Source organism: Choristoneura fumiferana, chromosome 12 (genome assembly GCF_025370935.1).
Source record: "Choristoneura fumiferana chromosome 12, NRCan_CFum_1, whole genome shotgun sequence".
In the NCBI taxonomy this organism is placed as follows: Eukaryota; Metazoa; Arthropoda; class Insecta; order Lepidoptera; family Tortricidae; genus Choristoneura; species Choristoneura fumiferana.
In genome coordinates, this window is record NC_133483.1 from 15,340,898 (window position 1) to 15,368,701 (window position 27,804).

The 27,804-nt window shown below is 35.1% G+C and overlaps 2 protein-coding genes across 7 annotated transcripts; one reads left to right on the top strand and one right to left on the bottom strand.

The window, feature by feature from the left end:
• Positions 1-2,452: 2,452 nt before the first annotated feature.
• Positions 2,453-13,808, bottom strand: LOC141433476 (cuticle protein 19-like). Its single transcript, XM_074095528.1, has 4 exons — positions 13,720-13,808; positions 9,932-10,093; positions 5,104-5,200; positions 2,453-4,457 (listed from the first exon to the last, which is right to left on the bottom strand). Exons 1-4 carry the CDS (start codon positions 13,729-13,731, stop codon positions 4,318-4,320), a joined length of 411 nt encoding a protein of 136 aa, XP_073951629.1. The 5' UTR covers positions 13,732-13,808; the 3' UTR covers positions 2,453-4,317.
• A 6,723-nt stretch (positions 13,809-20,531) lies between these two features.
• On the top strand, positions 20,532-27,794 carry LOC141433444 (uncharacterized). 6 transcript variants are annotated; one of them, XM_074095486.1, is made up of 9 exons: positions 20,532-20,587; positions 22,418-22,556; positions 23,286-23,459; positions 23,686-23,768; positions 23,838-23,971; positions 24,646-24,843; positions 26,139-26,331; positions 26,703-26,831; positions 27,590-27,794. In XM_074095486.1, exons 1-9 carry the CDS (start codon positions 20,576-20,578, stop codon positions 27,770-27,772), a joined length of 1,245 nt encoding a protein of 414 aa, XP_073951587.1. In that variant the 5' UTR covers positions 20,532-20,575; the 3' UTR covers positions 27,773-27,794. The 6 variants fall into 6 exon arrangements, with proteins under 6 accessions (XP_073951587.1, XP_073951591.1, XP_073951590.1 ...); XM_074095490.1 differs by having other exon boundaries at positions 22,418-22,484; XM_074095489.1 differs by lacking the exon at positions 20,532-20,587 and adding an exon at positions 20,603-20,864.
• The last annotated feature ends 10 nt before the right edge of the window (positions 27,795-27,804 follow it).

Consider the following 27,804-nt stretch of genomic DNA (forward strand, 5'->3'; position numbering starts at 1 on the left):
GGCAGAGCAAACGAAACGTTACCGCTTCTGAGCTACTTTTAGCAATTTTAGGTTTTAAGTTTGACAAAAACGAGAAACGGGCCGTGGGAATGTCGGGATAAAAAGACGTAGCCTATGTGTTGTTCCAAATCTTCAACCGTACCTAATCTAATAACGGCTAGTTTATTTATAATCAGTTTGGCTCCGAAGCCTAGATAATAGTAAAAAAAAAGTCAAAGACAAAATATCTATATTCAATTTAGGCTAAAACAAGCACTTATTAATGTAAAAAAAATCTACCACCTCTGTTGAGAAGAATCCGGCAAGAAACTCAACGAGGTATATTTTTTACATCACAAGTTTATTAAAACAACTTTATTTTTAACACAGTAGGTTCGCTATTTGAAGGGATCGCTAATGCGGATCGGAATTATTTCCAAATATCCCTGTCCATGATATAATCATTAACTTTATAATACGCCTTAGATATTAATGTCTTCTTGACAATAGATCTGAATTTTTGTATCTGTTTCATTTATAATATTTTTTGGAATTTTAAGCCTATGCAATTTCCCAGAAACGACTTTTTGGTTTTAGCCAGTCTGTAAGATGGAACTTTAAGCTTCCCTGTGTTTCTAGTAGCCTTTGGCTTATCGACGTTAGTGGGACATATGTTCTTCCTTACATACATGATTATTTCAAAAACATAAAGCGACGGCAGGGTTAGGATACCTGTTTCCTTAAAAAAAGATCTTAAAGATTCACGCGTCTTCAAATTATAAATTGCTCTAATTGCTCTCTTTTGTAAGATAAAAATTGACTCAATGTCTGCAGCAGATCCCCATAAAATAAGGCCGTACGACATAATGCTATTAAAGTAAGCAAAATACACCAACCGTGCCGTCGCCACATCGGTTAGCTGCCGTTTTTTCCAAACTGCATAAGCAGCAGAGCTCAATCTACCCGCGATTGCTGTGACGTGAGGTCCCCACTGTAGTTTAGAATCGAGCGGTATTCCTAAAAATACTGTTGATTTTACAAATTCAATAGTTTGACCATTTAACTTTATATTAGAAACTGAATTCGAGTTAGATGAATTTATTAACGAGAATTTAATACATTTAGTTTTCTTAGAATTTAGTAACAAATTATTGGCAGCAAACGGACAGGGGTTTCATTGGGCTCAATGAAGTCGGTAGCTTTTCTACTAACCTTGAACAGTAAAGACGTGTCGTCAGCAAACATAACTATACCCGACTTTTGGCTTACCATATAAGTTAGGTCATTTACATAAATAAGATACAGGATTGAGGCAAGAATGGATCCTTGAGGCACTCCCATTTCGACCACAGATCCCTCCGATACCGTTCCGTTAATCGCTACCTTTTGCTTTCTTTGTGTAGGTAAGGTAAGATTTAATGAGTTCTAAAGCCATCACTTCTATCACTAGTTATCACTTTGCCGTTCCAAAATGTAAAAACATTTATGGCAAAAGGATCTGGTCCTACTTATCATCCCATCATCCTAGCCTATATACGTCCCACTGCAGGGCACAGGGCTCCCCTCAGAATGAGAGGGCTTGGGCAGTAGTTCCCACGCGGGCCCAGTGCGGATTGGGAACTTCACACACACCATTGAATTGCCTCGCAGGTTTGTGCAGGATTCCTCGCGATGTTTTCCTTCACCACTCGTGGTAAATTTGAAATGTAATTCCGCACATGAATTTCAAAAAACTCAGAGGTGCGAGCCGGGGTTTGAACCCACGATCCTCTGCTTGAGAGGCCATAGGTCAAACCACTCGGCCACCACGGTTTCGGCTACTACCTTCCTTAAATACTAAATGATTTTCCCAGGGCTACAATTGACAAAAAAACTAGCAATCCTAAGTACATAAAAAACATCATCAAGAATTTACTTATTAAGGACAACTCATAGCCTAGCACTTAGAATCTTTAAAAATAAATATTAGCTAGGTGAATTATGTAAAGTTGTAATAGTTATGGTTACGAAATAAACAGATATAATTTAACAATTTTATTTAGTTATTCGCTGGGTGCGAAGTACTAGGTGGGGGTAATGAAATATATCGCAGCGCTCATAGTGGCCAAAAGTAAAAATAATGTAGGCTATGTCATCTGTCATACGTCATTAACAAAGCAATTAGTAATTGATGTTTGTATTATGATGCGAGCTTGAATTATTGAACACTGTCCCTGTTTTGTTCTTAATTCCTCTACATCCCGGACATGTCCAGAAGATACCAACAATTTTCCTTTTGAAACGGTTTGTGGTTGAAATTTTATATTGGAGTGATACTCATCAACCTGGTCTTCAAAATGATACTCATTTCGATTTAAAAACCATATTTAATTTATTACTAGCGATACAAGAACAATTAAATATGTTTACTATTAATTAAAGAAACCATTAATGTAACTTCATCTTTTTGTTTTACAGTAAAAGTACAACTAAACATGAAGTAAACAAACCCTGATATAACCAAATTAAAACACACTTTTTGAATATATTTTACTTAGCTCATTTAATTTTAATGCCAAAAATGAAATCACAACCCTTTGTCCACCCAAACCACTGTATCACAGTAATTTTGTATTTTTAATACGTGATATTTTTGATTGTTGTCACAAAGTCGCGATGAAATTTCAAAACGTCAGAGCCTTAGAGCCAACAAAGATGTCGTGCACAGAGCCCATAGGTAATCATCGGGATAGTTACGTTAAAACCGTTTTTCTGGTCAACGCCTATGCCATTCATTAGCCAATTTTCGCTCACATAGAATATGGTAGCTTCCAGTATTCTATTTCAAAAAAACAGGCGCTGTTTTTTTAACTGACTTCAAAAAAGGAGAAATGAGAGAAAAAATAGATCAGATTATAAATAAAAAACATTGTCACGTTTACTGTGAAAAGGTTGTAATGGGTCACATCTCGAATGGTTCCAATACACTGTCGTAGACTGTGATCGTGTACCAATGTATAATCGAAGTCAAAGATATCTTTACACTTTACTACCTTGTCGCTGTCACTTCATGTTTGAACTTTTGTATAAAATTGTCAGATGCCATTCAGTGACAAGGTACAGTACTAAAGTGTAAAGATATCTTTGTACCAGGGTAGAACCTCTTCGCTGCAGATGTCATGTTGACATTCCATATTATGTCTGCCAAAGAAAATAACAGTGAAATTGTGCACAATGTTGACGCTTAGATAAAGTCTGATTCCGGGTGTAAACTCTTTAAATTCTGGTAAAAATATTTAAAGAAAATATTTATTATTATTTTCTACATTTTTATTAAATAAATTTCACATTTTTGTATCAATAACAAATATAGAATCATAAGTCTTCTTCAAATAATTCACAGTTAATGTAACTAAGATGTAAAACTATTTACTAAGTTAAGATTTAATAACATCATACTTTAAAGCCTCAGGTACTTGACGTGATTTGTAAAATAGAAAATAAATATAAACTAAATTCACAGAAACAACTGAATTTAACAGTATGAAATGGTCCAAAAAACTTAATTGCATAAATTCTTCGCCTACGCCAAAAAAAACCAAATCAACAATTAATCTAAAATTAAATAGTAACACTTACAAACTTAGCAAAATAGAAAACAGGCCTTTTTACGAGATCGTATCCAACAAAATCATTTGAAATTTTACGTTTTCATTAACTTCGTTGGATCCTTAATTTCATAAAGCCAACTTGTACCAATTATAAAACAACCTCATCAATTCTCCGACCGAAAAAGGTAAATAGGAGGAGAGTCGCGAGTGCCCACTTTTGTGTGATTAACTAGCACATACTCGTAATGCGTACTATTAAACAATTCCTGACCAATCGCAGAACATTCTCACAGTAAGCGTCATTAAGTTTTTTCTTGTCAAGCAGTGCGATGTCAGTGCGACATTTTCTGTGAAAAAGTTCCACTGTAGGACACGATTCGATCGGTTGAAAGTACACCTTGGCAGTTAAAGCACTCTACATTGCCGTTTCATGTTGCCCTTTCATGGTTGTGAAAATGGCCAGCAACGCTGAAGAAATACCTCCATACGACCGCAAGCCATCTTCACTAATAGATACCATGTCCCTAGAGGGTGACATGACGCTCAAGTACAACAGTGGTGCCAGTTGGGACACGAACAGGGCGCCAGCGCGGTTAGATCTCTGTTCATTGCGTCTGATACCAGCTAACCACTGTACACCGAGCGTCTCGGCTGCACAATGGACAAAGAACAAGCTCACCGCGCCGCTGCCCATCCCGTTGCTCGCTAATGTCTTGGTATTGGTATGAGTTGACTATAAGACCTTAAGTTAATGGTGGTGAAACAAAGAGGCCTCGTGTTCCGAGATGGGCGCGGTCTTGTGCACGACGGCGTTGAAACCGTTGTGCTTGTCTGCAGTGTAATCGACGGTCCGGAGGGAACCGTCGGGCTCCACCACAGTGTATTGACCTGGAATTGAGATGTGTATAAATAATTGGGTACTTTCGTGGGGAAAAAAATTGTTAATTAGATTATCATAAAGTATTGGACACGTATTTTTTTTTGGTAAATAACCATTAATGACAAAGATGAAGCGCATTAAAGTCTGTGAGTGGGGCCCGTGAAGTCACGTCGTCCTTATCATTTTTGTTCAAAATTTCTAAAAACGACAACGTGGTTTTGCAGGTGGTAGGACCTTGTAGGTCCGCCCGGATTGCTACCACCATCTTGCTCGCTAATCTTTACACTGTTGTGTTTCGGCGTGGAGAGTAAGACAGCCGGTGAAATTACTGGCACTTGAGGTATCCCATCTTAGGCCTCTAGGTTGGCAACGCATCTGCAATCCCCTGGTGTTGCAGATGTTTATGGGCGGTGGTGATCTCTTACCATCAGGAGACCCACTTGCTCGTTTGCCATCCAGTCAAATAAAAATATACATGCCAAGTTTCATGTCCAAAGCCTTGTGGTATTGCAAAAGTTTAGGTAGGTATCTTCATAACGAGTTTTACCCAAATCTGTTTAATTGTAAGTGATAGTTACTAATAAACTAAAAAACTTTCGCATAAATACCCTATAACATTAGTAAGATTAGCTAGGTTACTTTTTTTTTATTTACCTTTAACGACATCACCGTCTCGGCTCTCGTGATGGGTCTTGATATCACCAGTGTGGAAATCATTCACCCCATACTTGAAGACATACTTCGGATACGCCTAAAAGAAAAGAAACTAGTTTTAAAAATACATCTAATCATGATAAATCAGTACAAATCCAGTAGAGTAAATAACGATTCATAATAGCCTAATGACTGCTTTCCTCAAAACAAATTTTCCTGCAACTCAATATACTTAGAAATTACATAAGATGTCACAGCTATGCACACTAAACAGCGTAGATCCTCACAGATCGTTCTTTATTCGCAGTGAAACGTTTCAAGAAGCACGCGCGTTATGCAAGTGCTTCCGCTGTCATGCAATGGTTATGCGACGAGAGGAGAGCGGTTACCGATATTAGCATTTTTTATGGGTTTTTTACGTGGGGTAAGAAGGTAAGTATGGTAATTATGACATAGGTATTTATGTAGATTCTTGTACAGTCGAACCATATCATTCCTGACCCACCGTAGATCGTTCTCACAGTAAGTGCAATAATGAATTCCCTTGTCAAGCAATGCGATGACACTATGACTTTTTCTACGAAAAGGTTTCACAGTGTGTTGGTTCGATAATATATATTAAGTAAATTACCTTTTAAGCGGCAAGTAAGTAAGTATACCATACTGATAAAAGATATATTCGCTAAGTACTGCCTGATTATTGTCTAACACACTTGGAATCACAATCGTTTCACGAAGAGGGTATAATCAATCAATTACAGTCTACATCCCGTAGCAAATATGTCTCCTGTAGGTAATTAAATCGACCATAAATTATTAAAAATTGTTCTAGTGACGGTGTCCAGATTTATTTAGTCCGAATGGTGCTGAATTATTTTGTTGAATTTTACCCGTCTGTACTTCGTACCTAAGCTGGTATACCGCTAATAAAACTGTATTATATCGCATGGTCTTGTGCCTTGCGCCATAAGTTTAAGAGGCGCGTGCGACAGTCAACTCGCGGTATGTGACAAAGGAAGTGCGATGTCTGTGGGAATTCCAGTTTATTGACTTATCTGAACTCGAATGTAATCTTACTTTATTTACTCTTCTTGCAATACAAGGTGTTTTACTTAAAATAAATCCAGAATGATTAGCAAATGATTGGGTTAGTTTGACTCAAGATTAAATAATCACCCCTGTATGAGAAATTTTGGTTCAAAATGTAGTCACAGCTTTGATACGGAAAAATATCTGACACGTCCTTCCGGCCCCAGAAATAGAGTCGTATCAGATATTTATGCACGCTTGTTGTGTCAGATATTGGTACTGTTGACTGTACTTCGAACACGATACAGTCGAGGCAACTGAATTGTGCACCAGCGTAGAACCTTTGTGCTACTGATATCATATTAACATTCCATACATCTGCCAAAGAAATCATAGCGAAAATGATTATGAAAAGATCCCACCCAGGTACGTGATTCAGTTTCCTCGACTGCTTCATCAACCAAACATTTACAGGGTGTTCAGTCTAATAAAACCAAATACCTGATTTTCTTTATCATTGCGATGTTATTTTGTATTTTTTTGTGAAAATGTTCCATAGTAGATGATGATTTCACGATGATGAGGTCGTCACTTATACTTATCTATACTTAGGGGCTGTTTCACCACCCATTGATTAGTGTTAACTGACGGTTAAATGTAATGCCGTCTCCTTCTATTCGAACAAAACAAATAGAGACGGCATCTCATTTAACCGTCAGTTAACACTAATCAATGGGTGGTGAAACACACAGCCCCAACAACAGCCCCTTATACTTATAGCCTATAAAACATTTATGGGCCTATAGGTTAGTTTTTATGGTACACCTAATTAAACCTAACGACTGATTAAATACTATTGAGACTTTATTCGAGAAACAATTTTTAGTAAAAGATTATCTTTCAATTAAAAAAAGAAAGCTTTTACAATCAATATTGTTAGTGATTATTACGTTTTATAGTGTACAGAAACAATTAATTTTAAGTGTTTCTCGTTACATAAAATTAGCTTATCCAAAATAAATGAGTATCTTATAAATTCACAACTTCAGGGCACTGTTTCTCAAAGCATATCAGTTTAAATAATATTAGTGTTTTGTCTCATAAATTGTATGAAAAAAATGAGACATGCTTCGAGAAACTAGGCCCTGTAGTTTAAACTATGTCAAAATTACACTTAACTTGCTTATTATTCAAAACAGTTAGCGATAATAAAGTGACATAAATGATAAGAGTTATTATAGCTGGATGAATATTTTATTATGTCCATATGCTCCTTTTGCAATTTTTTATGATACCTACTACTTTCTTATTTCCATCAATTTTGAGTCAATGTTGTATGCGTTAAGTCGTCTTCATCACTATAGTGTGATTTATGGGGTGATTTATTAATGAGATCAAAACCTGTCTACCTAGTTACGTCAAATTCAAATTTGAATTTGATGATGTAGAAAGTATAACATTTTTTTTTTACTTCTCATGCTCATTAATCAATCATGCGAAAACAGCTACGAACATTGGAAGTTTATAAAATCAAGTTTATTTTTTATTTTTTTATTCGTGTTTTTTTTTTCATAATCTGATTTATAAAACTGAGCAAGTAATAATGAATTTAACTTTTAACAGATATTTTATTTGCAATATTGTTGTATTAAAACTGTGTAGTTAAACAGATTCTTAAACCTGTTTAATATTATGTAAACGCCTCAAGTAATATGACGTATTTTATGCACTCGTTTTATAATTTACGATTGGTAGATTCAAAATATCACTTAACTGATAGATGAACAATGTACTCAACGTGGGATTTTGATTTTTCTTCCGTTGTAGAAAATAAGTCTGGATTAACTTGCGATCAGGTAATGCGGTCAGAAAAGGCGTTTTTTATAAGTACGTATCATTTCTAGCAAGTACTATTACTATTTGATTACTTACATGGCATAACCAAAATGACGTCGAGACTGAATTTATACTACAAATGGTTAACATTAATTGCATACTCTTCTAAACATTTTTTTTTTTTAGTGATAAACAGGATTTAAGGCTTTTGTCAAACGAACCCAGTAAACTCTTAAGATATTTCGGAACACTTGAAGACACCCTGTATAAACATCATAAAATCGCCTTTTATAATATAAATATATAGGTACTATATAACTTTATTTAATTATCGTGTTTTTTTTATTTTAGTGCAAAAACTTTCAATATAATGTTATGCGATTTTTATGTTGTGATTGGTTTTAAAAGTGAAATAAAGTGACTTAAAACGTGCATGGAAAGCCGTTGAAATGAAAGTGTAGGTAATTGACGTATATTTAATGTGCTATTGAACTGCGCAGTAGCTCACTCAGGTGTTATTTACATCAATATTTAGTGTTATGTTTGCTCCTATAGAAACAACAACACATACTTACCTACTGAATTAGTCAGCAGTCTATATGAAAGTAGAAAATGAAAATGAACTACATTTTATGTACCTAAATAATTATCAAAGTATTGTTGTACTCTCACAGTTGTAAATTAAGTGGATTTTTTTATACGAATTAAAGTAATCAAAGTGCACTGCGTTCAAAAATATCCGACCATAGTTTCAAAAATCTCCGATACAGTATAGCACAAAACGCGTTTAAGTACAACTATTACGAAATGTAATGAGCTCATGAGTGACTCGTTTACTCTAATACTCGTACCAATTATTAGCCGGTTCGTAACTAATCGCAACACTGGATTATATCATATTGCCGTAAACGTTACCGTCACACCGGCTATAAAGCAGATGTAACAGATATAGCTCTGATTATTTGAAGTGGTATTTTCAGATAGATTATTTAATATCTAGGTATTTAAGTAATTGGGATTGGTCATTTGAAGAGATGGCCATTTCGGGTAGTGGTCGTTTAGCGTGTTGGTCATTTAGCGTGTGGTATTTGGTGCATTGGTTATTTTCTAAATGATCATTCTGTATATTTATGACTGTTTTTAGTTATAGCGAGTCTAAACGCTTTTTGTTTTTTTATTATAGTGGTTATTATAAAAGACTAACTCCTGTTTCACCATCAAATGATAAAATTTATTTGACGGATTAATGTGATGCCGTCTCTGTTTGTTTTGTTCGAATAGACGGAGACGGCATAACATTTATCCGTCAATATTATTTTATGCAACTGTATCGTAATAGGGATCCTTAAAACATGATTGTGGGTTTATGAAACGAGGCGTAGAAGAGTTTCATAATAGGGTCACATGAGTACGTACAGTTGCATACAATATTTTATCTATATCCATATATTAAATCCTCTATCATGTGTTCAAGAACCATTGAGAATGACCTGCATTAACGAGACCTAGGTAGGTATGTCTGCCCCACGAGCTGCGCCCGTTGCGCGCGCGACGACCTGCTGCTGCACGTGGTCGGGCGTGGATACAGCCGTGTTCATAATACAATCCAATGTCGTAATGCTGGTCATTACCTATGGTTTCTGAATGCATAATTGAAGATTTACTATATGGGTGTAGATAAATAAAATTAATCAATGGGTGGTGAAACAGCCGCTTACGGTGTAAAAATCAGAGATAAAAATCACGTCTTCGCTGTAAGGTCACTTAGTCCTAGTCCTCTGAAATATGTTAGTACTCGAACCCAAGCCTCAGTTCTGCGCAATGATTGGTCATTTATCGTATTGGTCATTTTATGTATTTATGATTGAAATCTTGGTCATTTTTTGTTTCCTTAATATCGGGGTTATTAAGAGTACCTATTAAAATCTGTTGTATAAAAAAGCAAAGGTAAAATGTAACTCACATAATAGTCAACATGCTCGTCCTCTGAAATATGATGATGCTCGAAGCCCAGCCTCGGCTGAGCTCGATGACTGGTCGCCGCTGGTTCCGCGTCCACAGGCCGCACGTATGTGAACATCCGGCAATGAGCAGATGCCACCATAGCCAGGGCTACAACTGCCAACTGGAAATTAAAAATACATATATCTTCAATATACCTGAACGGTAAGTACGATACGGTACTTTTTAATACCTTCATTTGTTTGAAGTTTATTACTTATTAAAGAGTACAAGAAGTAAATATTTATCAGCGCAAAAATAATTTTTAACTTATACATACATAGTTTCGTTTAGAATAAATTGTTGCTTATTGTTTTGTTACATATTAGAGGTGCCCAATTAATCCTTTTTCTGCCTGGGTTATTTATTTTAGTTTAAAACTGGTTCGAAATAAATAAATAACCCACTAATTTAATAAGATACAAAACCCAAAAACTCACTAACGCAACAATAAAAAGAGAAGTTTGTAGGAACCTACAAAGTTATAACACTGGCCCTAATCTTTGACTGTTATTAAAATACTTAATTTAACGAAGCACCTAACGATGTTTACTGCTCATTCGTAAGAATGAAAATCTTTCATTGTTTAACAATTAAACGATAGTGAAAACTACTACTCCATACTTCTTTACGAGCTGGGAGCTAATAAAATACGACTTCAAAGCTAACAATAGATACACTTATTGTATTATCAATACATCATCAATAAAACAAAGGAGGTTTTTGCGTTCAAATCCCACGGACTTTCAGAAGATGCCGGTAATTGTCATTCATGTTACGTGGAATGTTTTCTTCAGTTCACTTTTGTTTTCGCTTTGACAAATATCGCGTAATAAATAAGACGAAGACTCGGATTAGAACCTATTGAATTCGAGGGACTATTTTATACTTACCTACCTATGTACATAATATACACACATTGATCGCGTATGTTTTATACGTTAGTTACATTGACATCACTGCCCTTTTAAGGCAAAAGAATAACTTGAAAAAAACACTTTTGAGTTATTTACAGCATTTGAGGCAGAATGTCTTAAGCTACACAATAGTATAAATAACTCAAACCGCTTTTTGGCTTAAGAGGGCAGAATAGTCTTTTTACGAAATAAACCGAGATGAATGAATGGAATGATTCTTCGCAAAGAATAAGTATCTAGGCTTGCGGTAGATATACCTTTTTTAGTTGTCTTAATTTAACTTCCAATAGGCAATATTACTGCAATTTTATCCCGTCAGAGTGCAGCACTAGCACATACCATATGTTTTATGAGTACTTATCTTAAATGTCCGTAGGATGCCGTAATATCATATTATTTCAATTATTTTTTTGGAAATATAGCTCTATCGCTACTATCGATGTAAATATCGTTTATTTTGTTAATCATAAATATGTCATGATTTCTATAGGTATTAATACTCTTTGGTCATGATCCGTCATGGCGACAAAATATAAAGAGAACTGACGTTGTCATGGCAGTTCTTTACGGTTTGTGCTAGTGTCGCCCCCTGCGCAGAGCTTTGCCTAATATGTCCTATTCTAGAAGTAAACAGGTTATTCAAAAAAATGCTATAGCAAAGTTACATTGCAGTCAAATTTTTTGCTACAGCAAAATAGGTAAGCTCTCTTTCCCGTGGGCATTTCGAAAAATCTTTACTTAGTGCACCTACGACTCTTAAGGAATTACCGTCAAATTTTAAGTTTCTGCTCAGGTGGTTTAAGGTTGTGCGTGGTCTGTCAGATAGTGAGACACGTTACTTGTATAAAAAAAATCTTAACTGTCTCCATGCATGAAACTATATTAATATAGTTTTTATAGGAAATTGGAGTAATTTCGGAGCGATTTGTTTAATAGCTCTATCAGTTTTAATAAGCGGGAACCACTTTTATCGTATAAATCTAAAATTAACTTCTACTCGCAAATAGTAATTAATAAATTCCTTATTTGATTAAGTAATTACTTCCTTAAAGCTAATAATCAATTAATCAATTAATAATCTATAAATCGAATGTCTTTAATAATGAAAGTTTGACACGATGTTCCTTAAATTATATTATGATGTTATTAAATAATCTTTATATATATGAGTTTTTATACGCTGTGAAACAAAGTAAATTCGAGTCGTGCAATCATTCCAAACGTCTTATTGAGTGGTTTACAATTTCATGAAATAATCTTCATGTCTAATGGAATGGTCAGATGATTCCTATGGGCAATCCCTCAAATCAGTCGACTGTAATGATCTGAGTTTTTTTAGAAGGAAAACAAGTGTCATATAATATTAGAAAATTAGAAGTGATACATCTTTTATATGCTTCTTTAACCAATTTGGAGCTTAGATATCGTAACTTATGATGCAAGTGATCAAGATTTTCGAATGGTGTGTAGAGTTCCTCTGACCTCTAATTGGAAGACATCTTAAACGCGGCTAACCACAGCAGAAAGGGATTCAAATTCTGTTTCGATGATATTCTTTATCGTTTAAAAAAAATAGGATTCGTAGAGAAAACTTACTGCTAATAAATAAAAATTAAACAATGATAAAGTCATCGTGCCACTATTAATACAATATAGGCCGATATACAACGTGTCCTACCCTCAGGACAAAAATCAATAGAACGTGTCGAAAATGCTTCAATGTAACGTCAATGAAAACCACGATGTAGTTTTAGGGAATTCCCACGAGAATTTAATTAAAATCCCGGAATTTCAATTCAACTGCTGTATCTATTGATTTACGCGTGCGAAGCCGCGGGTAAACGCTAGTATTATAAATGCGAAATTTCGTAAGTCTGTTTGTTTGTTTGTTACTCCATCACGTCTAAACCGCTGCACCGATTTAGATGAAATTCGGTATACAGATAGTTTGAATCCCGGAGAAAGACATAGGATAGTTTTTATCCCGAAAAGTTGCATTGTTCCCGTGGGATAGCGATAAACGAATTTTGCGCGGACGGAGTCGCGTGTAACGGCTAGTACTTAGGTAATAATTAAGTATAAATAAAACTAGGTTTTATTGGAAACGAACACACACGTCCGTGAACTTTAATTTTCCTGCTTATCTTTACCGGGTGTGGCCTGTAACACGAGCAAATAATTAAAATACAGATCTTACTCGTCAAACTTAACAACATGTTCAGCGACTTTTAAAAATAATTACTGTTGTTTTTATTTTTATTAGGTACACTTTAAAGTTTATTCGAAGCAGCAATGTAAAGCAAAATGTTAGATGTTTGTAGCGTGACAGGAGACGTCAATCGGGTTCTAGGATGGCGTACATTGATAACAGCATTTAATTTGTATGAAAAAGGGAAAATCTAAAGACTCCATTATTTTTAAAAGTCACTGAACTAATGTTGTTCAGTTTGACGAGTACGATCTATGTTTTAATTATTTTCTCGTATTACAAACCACACCCGGTTATAACTATCCGTTATCTTATTTTGCTATGTGTATGCTTGTTAAAATTAAATCTTGCACCTCTAGCGATTGGATTTTATTGAAATTTGGTGCGAATTTGCAGTATAAATGGTACAAGTAACAGAAAACACAATCGGAAAAAAATACAGCAAAAATGAACTTTTTTCACGTACAAAAGGTGGTACTTAAAAAACATAGTTATCGTTAGTAAACGTTCCTTTAAGATTATTAAACATTACACAGCAAAAGTAAAAAGCTGCCCCTTCTCAATACTACTCAAACTTTTCGAATCATCTTTTTCAGCCCTTAACAAATTAAAAACCATAATCACCTTCAAGGCCATTGTGTTCACTAAAGCACTGACACACTCAAAACCGTAAAAATCAAACACACTTGGAGGCTAGTGGTCGAATGTGTGGAGTGAAACCGTACACAGTCTTTATACTGGCTGCGGTGGTGGGCTGGAAAACTGAGATCGAGTAATAGAGGCGTAACAACTTGCATCCAATTGTTGCAGTTGGACAGGTTTTTTTTTGGGAATTATGTGTTTTAGTGGATCACAATCATCAAATTTTTAGTAAGAGGTAAGTTTTCGAAAAAAAATCTTAATAGTCCGCCAGAAAATATTGGAAACGTATTTTTTCTCATGTCAATTAAACAAAAAATTATGAAGATAGATTAGTTAAAGTTCCGCGTGACGTCACGCCGTGGTACACTTTTTAGTACGGCGTGACATCAGGGCCCCCCGCTCCCGAACATAGAACGCGCTTCATCTTTGTTTTTTTTTATTTAATTGAAAAAGATAAAAACGTGTCAAATTTATTTCAACCGACTTGAAAAAAGGAGGAAGTTCTCAATTCGGGTGTATGTTTTTTTTGTATATTTGTTACGCGATAACTGCCAATGAATTTCAAAATTCTTTTTTAGTTCTAAAGGATATACTTCCGAGGTGGTCCCATTGACACCAAGTCAGGATCTGATGATGGAATCCTAGAGAAATCGAGGGTAACCCTCGAATTTTTAAAGCACACCTATTGCGATTTTGGCAAAGTATCATTTCGTGAACTGGACCTGATGATGAAGACCGTAGGTACCGGTACTCTGTTATAAAATAATATAACTATGCCTTATTTGAGCTTAATGGAATCGTTGTGAGATGCACTTTGGCTACAAATCACTAAAAGCTATTAAAAAAATATATCAAAAATTTAAACCGACTTCAAAAATCTTGAAAATAATTTTCTACTACTTTGAAGTCAATGCCATTTTTGGTGGTAGGAGTGGAACTATAGCCGTCTTCCTCATCTACGTTATGTATTTGGCTTTAATCACTCCTGCTGGCTCGTGCTGAGGCACCGACTTCAAACTAGTAGAAAAATATTTTCAAGGTTTTTGAAGTCGGTTCCATGTTTTCTCTTGTCAATAAACAAAAAATCATGAGGATTATAGTCAGTTGAAGTTCCGCGTGACGTCACAACGTGGGACACTTAGCACAGCGAGATGTCACGAGCCCCCGTCCCCTTTGAGGCGCTTCATCTTTTTTTTTATTTAATGATCGAAAAAATAAGTGTTCAATATTATCTGATAAGTAATCAAACTGGCGGACTAGAAAGAATAACTAATATTTTTTTACCCAAGTAACTACTCAATCGTATGCGTTGTTTCAATCCACACAAGTGCAATCCTAACTATTCTAATATTAGAAATGTGAAGTGAACATCTTTGTTTGTTTGTTACAATTTCAGGCTTACTGTGGGTAATCAACCGATTGTGATGAAATTAGGTACCATCAGCCAAATAAGTGGTCTATCAATTTTTAAACAAGTTCTTATCAAATGAATATGTCGCTAAAGTCGAACTTTCAAGATGACAGACACGTCTATTGGCATTATTAAATTTAACTTGTGAGCAAAGCTTTGATCAAAAATATTATTATATGAACACGCTTCTACGCCGTTAACAATAGAGTCATGTTCAGATATTTTTGATATAATTTTGCTTACAAGTTTATGAACTCGACTGTACACTTAGAAGAGATTTTTTAGGAATACCCGCAGTTCAGGAAACCAGCACAGTATTTAGAAACTTTAATCAGTATTTTACCTTTTACCATACAAATTGTTTAACCAATATGCGCCGCTATCGGTGGGGTCTGCAATTTGACATGCATCATTACTACTATTATGTGTAGTAAAGCGTGAACTCGATCAAACAAGAACTGCTCATAATTTCCCAGAATTCATCATACTCTCCTTCTCTAATTACCTCCAGTTGAATGAGAAAGCAACATAAGCTACATTGTAACTATCATGAGCTTGTAATAGTTAGTAATACATTGAATAATGATTGATGATTACCGCACTTACATCAGTTTACGTGCAAAAATTAACCACATTCATAAGCGTTCCTGTTGTGAGGAAACTTTAATTTGTACTGTTTTGCATACTACAAATTATATCAATCAAAGTATAATATCTTTAGAAACGCATAAAAACAACTTCATATGTTTTAAGACTCCAATACCTAAACAATGTATAAAACTAGAGTTTTCGCTCTCATTTTGATTATTGTTGCTATTTGTATTTATTATCAGTAAATTTTTGGTGGTGTAGGTAACTCAGATCTTTCACAAGTAAAGGTCTCGACTAAAACAAAATGCTAACCAAAACGCGAAGATGACTTCTGCAAAAATTATCAACATGTGCTTTTTACAGTCCTTTGCGGACTTTATAATTTCCTAAGAAATAGGTACCTACGAGATACCTAATTACCATCTTCTATTCAATGTAAAAAATGTGCCTTTGTGATTTTGTTCGTGAAATTAAGCCATCAATGAATAATTAACTGTCATTTTTACGTGTTTTAAATTATGTACAATAAAGATCTTTACAAATACAATAAAAAATACACGAGTAGAAAAAGTAATTTCACTTTTGTCTTGTTTGATGCGAATTTTTAGCTGTCATTGTTAAATCGCTTTATTTTTATTATCCTGAATAATCACATAATCATTTTGTAAGCCATCGTCATTTGCATATTACCGGTCTTAGTATTATTGTTATGATTGTTATGTATATTCACACACTTGTGACGCATTGAGTTGTTTCATTGTGGCTAAGAGAACAACTTTTGAACTTGCGTATCCTACGAATCATCATCATAATTCATTAAACTCAGATGCTGGGCGATAGGCTATTCGCAAAAGCTGTGCCCTTAGTGTAAGTTTTCGGTTACAAAATACGTCTCGATCGCGTTCGCGTTAAAATCTCAATTTGTATGGAAACACGAACAGCGCCTCTAGCGGAACGTTTGCGATGTTCGTGTTTCCATACAACTTGAGATTTTACGCGAACGCGATCGAGACGTATTTTGTAACCGAAAACTTACACTAGGGGTACTGTAGTAGCTTAAGCGACGATCGCCTTTTAGGCAGACGTTGTGAGTTTGAGTCTTAGATGTTTAAGTTCGAGCTATAAGTCTGACTTTTTAGGTAAGTACTCAATTAAGGTAATATTTAATTTGAAAGTTACTATTAAATTTGAACTAGCATGTTGTCCGCGACTCCGTCTGCGTAGAACTCGTTTATCGCTATCCGGCGGGAACTATGCAATTTCCGGTATAAAAACTATCCTATATCCTTCTCCGGGGCTCAAACTATCTATATACAGAATTTTATCATAGTCGGTTTAGCGGTTTTAACGTGAAAAGGTAATAAACAAACTAACAGACTTACAAACTTTCGCATTCATAATATTAGTGGGATTTGGAGAACTAACATGGCTGTATGTATGTAACACATCAATGTATATTATTCTAGTCTAGATGTCCAGCTATCTAAATAAGTTGCTGGACATCTGGAACAACACACATAACTTTTTATTCCGACATTATTATTTAGTCCGGCACCGTCTGGGCCCTCTCTTACCATGCAGTCTTCTATATATAATGTATTTTTCACCTCAGCACCTCAAACAGGCAGGTTTTGCTATGAGAATCCAGTGAGCAAAATCGCATTTTGCTAACTCCGTGAGACAAAGTAACTTTTTAATAATAAATTACATGAAAAAGAAATGTTTCCAAAATGTCATAATTTTCCCGCTCTTTTAATAAAGTATGCAACCTCGTTGCACGAAAGCCGCTGCTCTTGTTTTTTTTTTTAGTAGCGTTCCGTATACAGCCTACCTCTTGGAGTTGGAATAAATATTAAATTTGTCAAATTTCATGAATTTGCAACTATTTATTTAATATAACTCCTAATAAAATCATATTTAAAAATAATTAATAACGTTTACTGCCTAACTATAGGTACGTTTATTGTTCAACCTTTTTAATGACCCAAAGATGAGCTTTTGCAGTAATAAAAAATATGACATATTTTACAAGTTATTAATATTAAGTTCAAATTACAATGCATGTTATGAACTGAGTACGAGATTTGTATCGTACCTACTGGACACTTTTTCGTTCCGAATTCAAAACCTCTCTACTTGCCGAACACTTTTGATCATTGTCTGGCATTTTTAACTTTTTGGTGACTTTTTAAAGATGTAATGGCGACTGTACGTATCATTTTTGAGTAAAGTTTTTAAATTTGATTATTATATTTGTTTCTTAGTAATCGAATTATTTAAGTATAATAATATATTTCTTATATTGTTTGTTTTGTAAATGGGTACGTATATGTGATTTTATTCTAACCTGTGTTCTCGCTGCTGAGGTGAAAAGTTGTATGTGTCACACGAGACCAAAGTTATTTTGCATCTCGTGTGTTTGAATCACTCACTGCTTTCAGGATTCTAACCTAGAATCACTCGCTAAGCTCGTGATTCAATTATAGAATCCTTCGCTTGCTCTTGGTTCAAATTCAACACTCGCACCAAAAAACGACTTTGCTCTCTTGTTGCACAAATAACTATTTCCCGACTATACCATTTCCTATAAAGCACTTCATATAAAATTAAAAGACCAAGGACCTAGAGTGTCTTTGGCCTTTAAGGTGACTCAACCCAAAAAAAAACCAGCTGTCAAACTTTTCCTCCAACAATACGACCAGTGCAACGAAAGCAAGCACTATTGTTAACTACGTAAGTATGTAATATTTCGCGACGATAATGTTTACGTACCAATCAAACCCACATCGCTTGAAGACAGCATAATACCCATAAGCCTTAATAGAAGCGCACGACCAATTGTCTAACCGTGTTACGGAAACTGTAGTTTCACATATTTTCCCATTCCAGTGTCGAAAAGAATTACATTACAATATGTCACTAATGCGCGAGAAGAGTTGCGTAAGCGGCGAGTGCGATTGGTCTACTTTCCTTGGGGCTCGTTTTATGTGACAATGCTAACTGCATAGAACAAGTGAACTACTTAGACGTACTTATGCACACTAGAGATTATGGGCATCATTCACGCATAAGACTAGTGGTGGCCTAGTGGTTTGATCTATATGGCCTCTCGAGCAAAGGATCGTGGGTTCAAATCTTGGATCGTGGGTGTAAGAGAATGTGTTTGGGAACTTTGGGAATAAGGGTGGATTTGTGTACGAATGATTTGATGTTAACAAGCGGACCGAATGACCGAAACTACTGTGGAGTGAATGAGACGAGGGAGTGAGTTAAAGTATGAGTTACGATAGCCTAGATGCCAGATGTGTTTTCTGTGTTCCGTCTTGCTTTCAATGCTTTGAACGTATACCATCATAATAAATTTTTAATAAACTTTTTCTTCATCATCCCAGCCTATATACGTCCCACTGCTGGGCACAGGCCTCCTCTAGAGGCGGCAGTGCGGATTGGGAACTTCGTACGCACCATTGAATCGCTTCGCAGGTTTGTGCAGGTTTCCTCACGATGTTTTCCTTCACCGCAAAGCTCGTGGTAAATTTCAAATGTAAAAACGCACATGAATTTCGAAAAACTCAGAGGTGCGAGCCGGGGTTCGAACCCACGACCCTCTGCTTGAAAGAATTTAAGATCATTTCAGAATAATCGAGTCCGTTTTGCATTGGCCAGTTTTTTATTTTTTTATTTTCAGTAAACTCTAAAACGAGTTTGTTTATGTTATGCAGTATTCATTGCTGTTGTAGACGCATAACGCGTTTAACGGTTACGCTGAACTATTGCATAATCTTTAACAGCAGAGCTGTTTTATGCCAATTATCTTTACCGAAGACCCGATAAAACTGTTCGAGTCATAAAAGTTTCTTCTACCAGAATATACAGTGAAATCTTAAATCCTGATAGGTACAGATATTATTTAAAGGGTTCCGTACTGCAAGGGTGACAAATAATATTTGTATGAATATTACGAATGTTTGCTCTCGGGGTCTTGGATGTTTAATATGTATTTTAAGTATATTTTATCTATATAAATATGTTTATCCGTTGCCTAGTATCTAGGACTAAGTCAATTGGATTCAAGTGTCCTATAATATTTATTCATTTATTTACTTGTTTAATGACAGCCTATTCACTCTAGCCTTGAAGAGCTCTAAGTTTATCTATCGGACATATGTATCTGTCTATCGCTTTGCTAACACTGGATATTCATAGATACCTATAAATTTGTACGGAACCCTTGTTCCGTGACTCCAACTCACACTTGGCCGATTTTTTTCTTTTGTGATTGATTGTGCTCTACATTATGTTATGTTTCAGTTATTGTCATGAATCATAACAAAATACCAGTTTAATACTTGTGATAAAGCTAAGTAAAAGTATTACTTCTATGACAAAAGGCTTGGAAAAACAGAAAAGCAAAATTAGTCTATGAGTCAGATATAACGTAACCTACTAAGAAAAAATGAACCCTCCCCTTTTTCAATTCGAAGTTCAATACCTCAAAACCGGCACGAGCTACCACAAATAAAGATTCTTACATGTAAAAAAAATCACATCGAAATCGGTCTTCCCGTTTAAGAGCTACGATACCACAAACAGACAGACAGACAGACACGCAGATATTGGCAACACCGTTTGCTGTAGGCCCTCTTTTAAAAAGAAAGGCAGTGGAAATTAAATTTTCACAGCTAGATATGTAATTTTGCCTTTTTTCGCTTTTTTCCGACGTTTTAGTTGGAGGTTAGATTAATTAAAAAAGTTGGTTAAGTGTCAAATTCTTACGTCAATTACAGAAGCAGAAGAATTTTGTAAACTTGTATAGACTTGTATTTATTAATTACTATGGAGAGAAAGGTAAACCCTTTTCGATTTAAAGTGGACACATACAAATCCAGAAATTTCCAGTGTATCTTTATGAACTGTTTAAAACAGAGCACCAGCTCTTTACCATGAGATAGTGTATAGAATAACAATAGACACCGCCTTCCTTATAACAAATTCAAACAACACACTGAGACGCATCGCTATCTACAAAGTGCCCGGTTACTAGTATTTCCTCACCTTTAACCGTATTCAACTACCATACCTACGAGTATTTACAGGACAACGGGCTTCAACATTAATTACTTATGTATGTAACAAAATTAGAAAGAAAACTGTCTAAGCTATACAGATGTCTCAATTCGATCGGTCAGTATGCGAAAGTCTGAAACTATAAGGCATACGAAGATCTATTCTTAGGAACCACGTCATCGATTATAGTAACAAGAAAAACTGCATTCAAATATTAAAAAACGTCGTTGTGAATAATAAAAACACATTATTTTTTTCTATTTGGATATCAATAGTATAGGTCATGAGCAATAAATGTTACTATGAAACACGATATCTATAATGAATAAAATGCATTGTTTTCGTGTTCTTATATAATGTACCTAAGTTTTTATTTTTCAAAACGTCCGGGTTTAATTTCGGAGTTGAGTACAAGTTTTTTTTTTAAATATATGAATGCAGTTTTTCTTGTCATTAAATCAATGACATGGTTCCTAAGATCAGATCTTCGTATGCCTATAGTTTCAGACTTTCCCATACTGACCGATCTAATTGAGCCATCCTGTATATTATTTTGCAAGCAAACGAGTAATAGTCGATCAAAGCATAAACAACTACGTAACTGTAAAGTGCACATGATTCGACACGCAAATGACACTTTTTTATCGTATTTTTTGGGTTGATATTTTAGTCGTCTTATTAGTTACCTCACTTTGACCACTAACTACAGGTTAAACTGAGTTTTTATTACGTTTCATTATGATAAATTATCTTGTGTTTTGCCCCTCATTATGTATTACTGCATAAGCTACTTTTGCGAAACATTAAAGATCGGTTTACAAGTTAACACGATGCAAATTGTTTTGTGAATACATACATGCTAAAGTAGCATTGCAATATGCAAGACGTGGTGGTCTTGTGGAGATCATGTGTGATATTTTATTATGACAACTCACAATTGTAAAGAACACAGTGCCAAGTGGACAGAGTGCTAATAATTCAAATAAAACAAATATTAAAAGGATTATTTAGAAATGCCATGTGAGCTTAAAATACGAAGCGACTGAGTGAGTATACACTTTCAGTTAACTTCGACACATTGCTTAATTTGTTGATATCACCACATGGTAATAAAATTTTTGGTTAATTATTGAGTTCATATTTCTTTTTTTAAAGGTTAAATTGCAAAGCCCTGTGAAAAAACTTGACGAATGACATCGACGTAATACATAAGAGAGGCATTAAACAAACCCACTTTATTAGAGTTTTGGCAAAATATTATATATGAATTATTACATGAGGTTACCCGCGACTCCGTCCGCGTGGAATTCGGTTATACTATCCCGCGGGAATTATACAATTTTCCGGGATAAAAATTATCCTATGTCCTTCCTCGGGACTAAATATGTATCTGTATACCGAATTTAGTCTAAATCTGTTCAGCGGTTCAGACGTGATGAAGTAACTAACAAACAGACTAACAAACTTTCGTTTTTATAATATTAGTGGGAAAACACTATCTTTACCAACTTTAAAAAAGAAAATATTACGTCTTATTACAATTATTATTTTAAATCGTAAGAGATAGACAACTATGTACTGTCTTAGAGGAATTAACTTCTTTTATCTAAGGTCCACATCACTGAACCGGAAGAGAGATGTACGAAACTGGAGTCGTTTTGTTGCTCAATGTGTGCTGGTGAGTCGGCCAGAACCGTGCTCTATGTTTGCGAGTCTGGCCACGTTGTTTGCGATGCATGCCGGAAATCTGGTATGGGTCTTAAGTTGTTGTTCGATTTGATTGTTTTTTAAGAACAATTTTCTTTATAGAAAGGTCGAACTAGAAGTAATTTATTTGTATGAATAACTTTTAGTTAAAAAATAATTTGCAATACACGTTTCTGCTGATTGTAATTTTTGTTGAGTGTACTTACATTGAAATCCAATTTACATTATGTATACCAAATTTCAAATCAATCCGACCACTGAAAGTGGCTCGAAATTAACTTACAAGATTTGACTCAAAAACCATAAACAGGGCAATAAAGTCAATAAAAGCCTGTAAAAAGGAGGATAACGTGCATTTCCCGAAGGATACAGATTACTGCCTCTCGTAGACACTTGCAAGAAAAAATTATGTCAGTAATAGTCCGATTTGAAGACATTCCAATCTCAAATTCTCCCATGTCGAGACTATCTTTAAGTGCCTTCAGGAAATAGTGGTAGCTTACTATTGGTGACCTTCTTGCTTTTTAACATTCATATTTTATATAAAAAAAAAAACAGAATACATATTAATAGTGCATATTTTTACCACAATCTTTTCCTTAACTTTCAATGTTTGTTTGTTGTCTCAAATTTTGGAAGTTGAAGAAATTAATCCGTATTATCTTTAAATTTTAAATATAGGTTGAATGCCAATAGAAGTATATCAACAAAAAAAACCTATTATTTAAAGTATCTTTTATTTTGCTAATAATATTTTATTTTATGTTATTAGATGAAGGAGTCTCTTCACTACATACTTGTGATTCAAAGAATCTAAAAACTGTTTCGAATATGAAGAAATACAAGGGACAAGACAAGCAAGGAAAGCGAGATCATGAAATAGTCAATGACTTTTATGATGAGGATTTTGCTAGTGGAGACCACAATCATTGCTCCAAATGCTTCCGTAAGTAATAATACGGTCATGAGGTTAACTAAGATTTAAACATGTACACCATCGATAAAACTAAATTGCGTACCAGAGTGGAACCTTTTCGCTGCAAATATCATGTCGACATTCTATACATGTACCAAAGAAATTGATGTGAAATTAATTGTAAAAAAGTATTTTCATGGGACGTGGTTTTAGTTTTTTTTTTTACTGTATAAGAAAGTTATAACTTTTTTTTTAGACCGAAGATCGAAATCGAAAAGCAATAATAATATTCAAGAGGATAAAAAGTTGCTAAGTAGCAAAACAGTATTTTCGGAAAAAGTAAGATAGCAAACAATAAATTATTACAATAAATGTAAATGATAACTCAAGTCCTATGCTTTTTTCCAGGGATTAGTTATTAAAAATACGGAAACAATCTTGAAGTACAGAAATGAAAAATTATCTGTTGGCGAAAGTTCAACTCCTTGCCCTGGGATAAAATTTTGCAAAAATATTACTAAAAGTGGTAACTATATTCAAAGGTAAATAAAAATGGAATTTAAATACAATCCCACGATCGCATTGGCTACCATCAGCCAAATAAGTGATCTATCAATTTTTAAACAATTTCCTATCAAATGAATATGTCGCTAAAGTCGAACTTTCAAGTTTGCAGACACGTCTATTGGCATTTATTATCTAAAGGGACGCCCCAGGTACTGTAAACCTACTAACCTATAAATATGAAATAAAGATATTTTAGTTTTTTTTTTTATTATTATTTTGTGACATGCAAACGATTATCAACTTTAGTAGGGTGGTAGACCACATATTTGGCTGATGTAACTTTTTAATCAGAAGTCTGATCATACAAGTAATAATATACTTAGATAATAACATAAAGTAGCAGAAAACGGATAAAAAAGGAACAACAGATCTATTGAATAATGTTTTTCCGTCATATTTTGTCGGATAACTTCGTATTTATCTTTCTTACTCAATTAGCTGCAGTAAACTTCAGTAGGCTAGTTGAGAAAGTAAGATAAATGTGAACTCTTCCGACAAAACACGATGACAAAACATTATTCACTACATCTGTACATATTTTTGCTTTCAAAATTATTGTCATGTTCAAGCATTTTACGTAAAAAATATGATAGATACGACCAAAGTGGCGCCTTCGCTTACTTTATACTCTATTTGTATATTTTTTCAGACCAGTGACATGCCCATTGACTGTCTGCCGTAAAATGATTGCTCGGGATTTTATTCTGCAACATTTCTACTTCGATCACTCCAAAGTTCCCAGAATAACATTGAACTCGCAGCCTCATCGGAATTTCTTAAACGCATCTTTATTTTCAGAAAACACAAGCTGCTACGCTGTATTTTTATTAACAACGGAACAAATATGGTTTGTAAATTTGTACAGTTAACAGCCCCTTTTTAGGGTTCCGTAGCCAAAATGGCAAAAACGGAACCCTTAGAGTTTCGCCATGTCTGTCTGTCTGTTTGTCTGTCGGTCCGTCCGCGGCTTTGCTCAGGGACTATCAATGCTAGAAAGCTGTTATTTTGCACGAATACATATGTAAACTATTATGTGGTTTACGATTTTTCGATTCAGTGATTTGTTTGCAAAATATTCAACTTTAAAGTACTATATCAAGCTTACAAGGAAAACTATAACGGTAAAGTTTTCTTGAGAATTATTAGTAGTTTAAGAGTAAACAACAGTCTAAGGTATAAAATATACCTTAACTCGGAATATTCCGTACAAAATACGAAATCCTTAGAAAAATATTACTTAATTTTTTCGTAATGGCTACGGAACCCTATTTCGGGCGTGTCCGACCTGCTCTTGGTCGGTTTTTTAGATTGCGCCTTATGCATGTCACAAGTTCCTGGCAACAGGGAGTTTGGAGAGCTGTCCCGCAGAAATTGGACTTATCCAGTAAAAGCCACACGTGTTTCCTCTGGTCATTGTGGGACACCACGGGAGCATGGAGAGACACCGCGACGCCCACTGACCGCCTTGAAATGGGGCCTCTCATTGCATGATATGGATGCGATGTTCAAATCAGTCCGAAATAAAGATTTTATTATTATTATTGACCCCCAAGGTGGTGGTGGGGCGCCGTACCCTTAGATGCTATGAGATGGGGCACTCTTTGGAGACGTCACATTGCAACGCTGATTCGGGATTAACAGTTAACAGGCCCTATTATAAAAAGCCGTGGTGGCCTAGTGGTTTGACCTATCGCCTCTCAAGCAGAGGGTCGTGGGTTCACACCCCGGCTCGCACCTCTGAGTTTTTCGAAATTCATGTGCGGAGTTACATTTGAAATTTACCACGAGCTTTGCGGTGGAGGATAACATCGTGAGGAAACCTGCTCAAACCTGTGAAGCAATTCAATGGTGCGTGTGAAGTTCCCAATCCGTACTGGGCCCGCGTGGGAACTATATACGTTTAGAATCCTGCGGCTTTAGGGAGATGATATTTTACAAACGAAACACTTGATTGGCTTGATTGTGGGAGTAACACTAAGACCCTATTACTATGTATTAGTGATATCAGAACATATTAATTATTTTTTTGATTCAGAAGCTACCTAGTCTTGTTTTCGTTATAGTATAATATTATAGTGTTTTCAATGATATTTTCAATAAACAAAACTATAATAGTGCTTATTTACAACGACTTATTTTCAGTGCCTCATTATTGCATACGACTGATGCAGGGATTCTATTAAATGGTGGCTACAAAAACGTTTCCTTTCTTTTAATGGGCGTGCGAATGCCATGCATCTCTACGGAAACAATTATGAAACCACATGGAAGCGACTCTGCCTCTATAACTCTACCACTAATGGAGAACAAAGCCATAAAGATGGAAAGTTCAAAGGTAAAAATCATGGGCCTTTTATTGGGCATTGGCCAAGAGTTACAGAAACTGATAGGGGCTGATTTTCAAGTTGTATGGAAGTATGTATCCATGAATATTACGATTCGCAAGTGGCTAGTAAAATATCTACTTCTTTAGTCATTTCAAATCGAACACTATATTGATTGTCATTTAAGAGCAGTATTTTTGCTAATATAATTACAAAATTGCCCCCTACTACTGTGATTAAATAAGCACCATTCAAATTTGATTTTTTAATACTTATGCGTAATTTGCTAATATCGCTTACCTAGGTCTAGTTTAGCAGAAGCACAAACTAAAATCGTCAGAACTATATGGTAGTTATGCTGACATTTGCTTTTACATTTTAGATTTACTTAAACCCTGCTATTACTACTGAAGAACCAGACAAATGTGACTCGGAAAAGAATATACTCAACAAAAATAATGCTATTATGCTATGGATTTGTAAAATTGGTGATAAGGCCTACTACTATACTGTAAGCATAAAAATTACTAAGGCTTTTTACAATAATTTCTAATGTCTAGGAAACTCTCCTAAGGCCACGAACTAGACAAGGGAGCGGCGAGTTTGTTCTCTGTTCATTGCGCTGCCAAGACGCTCGCCCCACAGTGTTACCTCGCAGTACACGCAATGAACAGGAAACACGTTGCCTACACCTCTTCCTGCTTTACTGCTCACTGCTTCCCACCCGCTGCCCACTAATTTACAGTTCACGACCTTAAAAACCTGACAGATTTTAAAAAAAATCGCCAACTTATTATTATTGGTTTTTTCAGAGGAATGAGGGTTTCTTATCAGGCGAAAAGTCGCTAGATGGCGTTATATCGTGAGGTCCGCTTGATTTTTATAGTCTAGCTTGCGATTGGCTCGTTTAGTTATTAAACCAATCACAAACGAGACGCATACGTTAAAGTTGTCAAACGGACCTGACGATACTACTTAGCGATACTACCTAGCTGTTACAGAAACCCTCATTGTAAATAATCAAAATTAACATAAGTGAAAAGTTTATGTTCATTTATTCCAACAACAACTCTTATTAAAAAAAAAGGTCTCAATGCTGTTAAAGTTAGCTCCATCTATGTTCCGTTGCCGTAACTAATACAGGCGCTATCGAGCACAGTTTAGAATGGTAGAAGCTTACACAGAAAACATTGTTGTGTGGTAGTTCAACACGTGTTTCATAGATGTCGATTGGATACACGTTTAAATTAAAATTTGCGTTCATTACAGATTTCAGTAAGCAGAGCGGACATGAAACTAGGCTACAGTTTTACCGGAGAAACTATGAAAATCGAAGATAGCCCTATAGAAATTTTTGATCAAATGGAATGTCTCCTTATTCAGGAGAACTCTCTGAAAAAGCTCGTGAACGAACAAAATGAGTTGGAAATATCTGTAAATATATTTGATTAAAGTTTTGAAATAAACAAAAACATATCGGACTT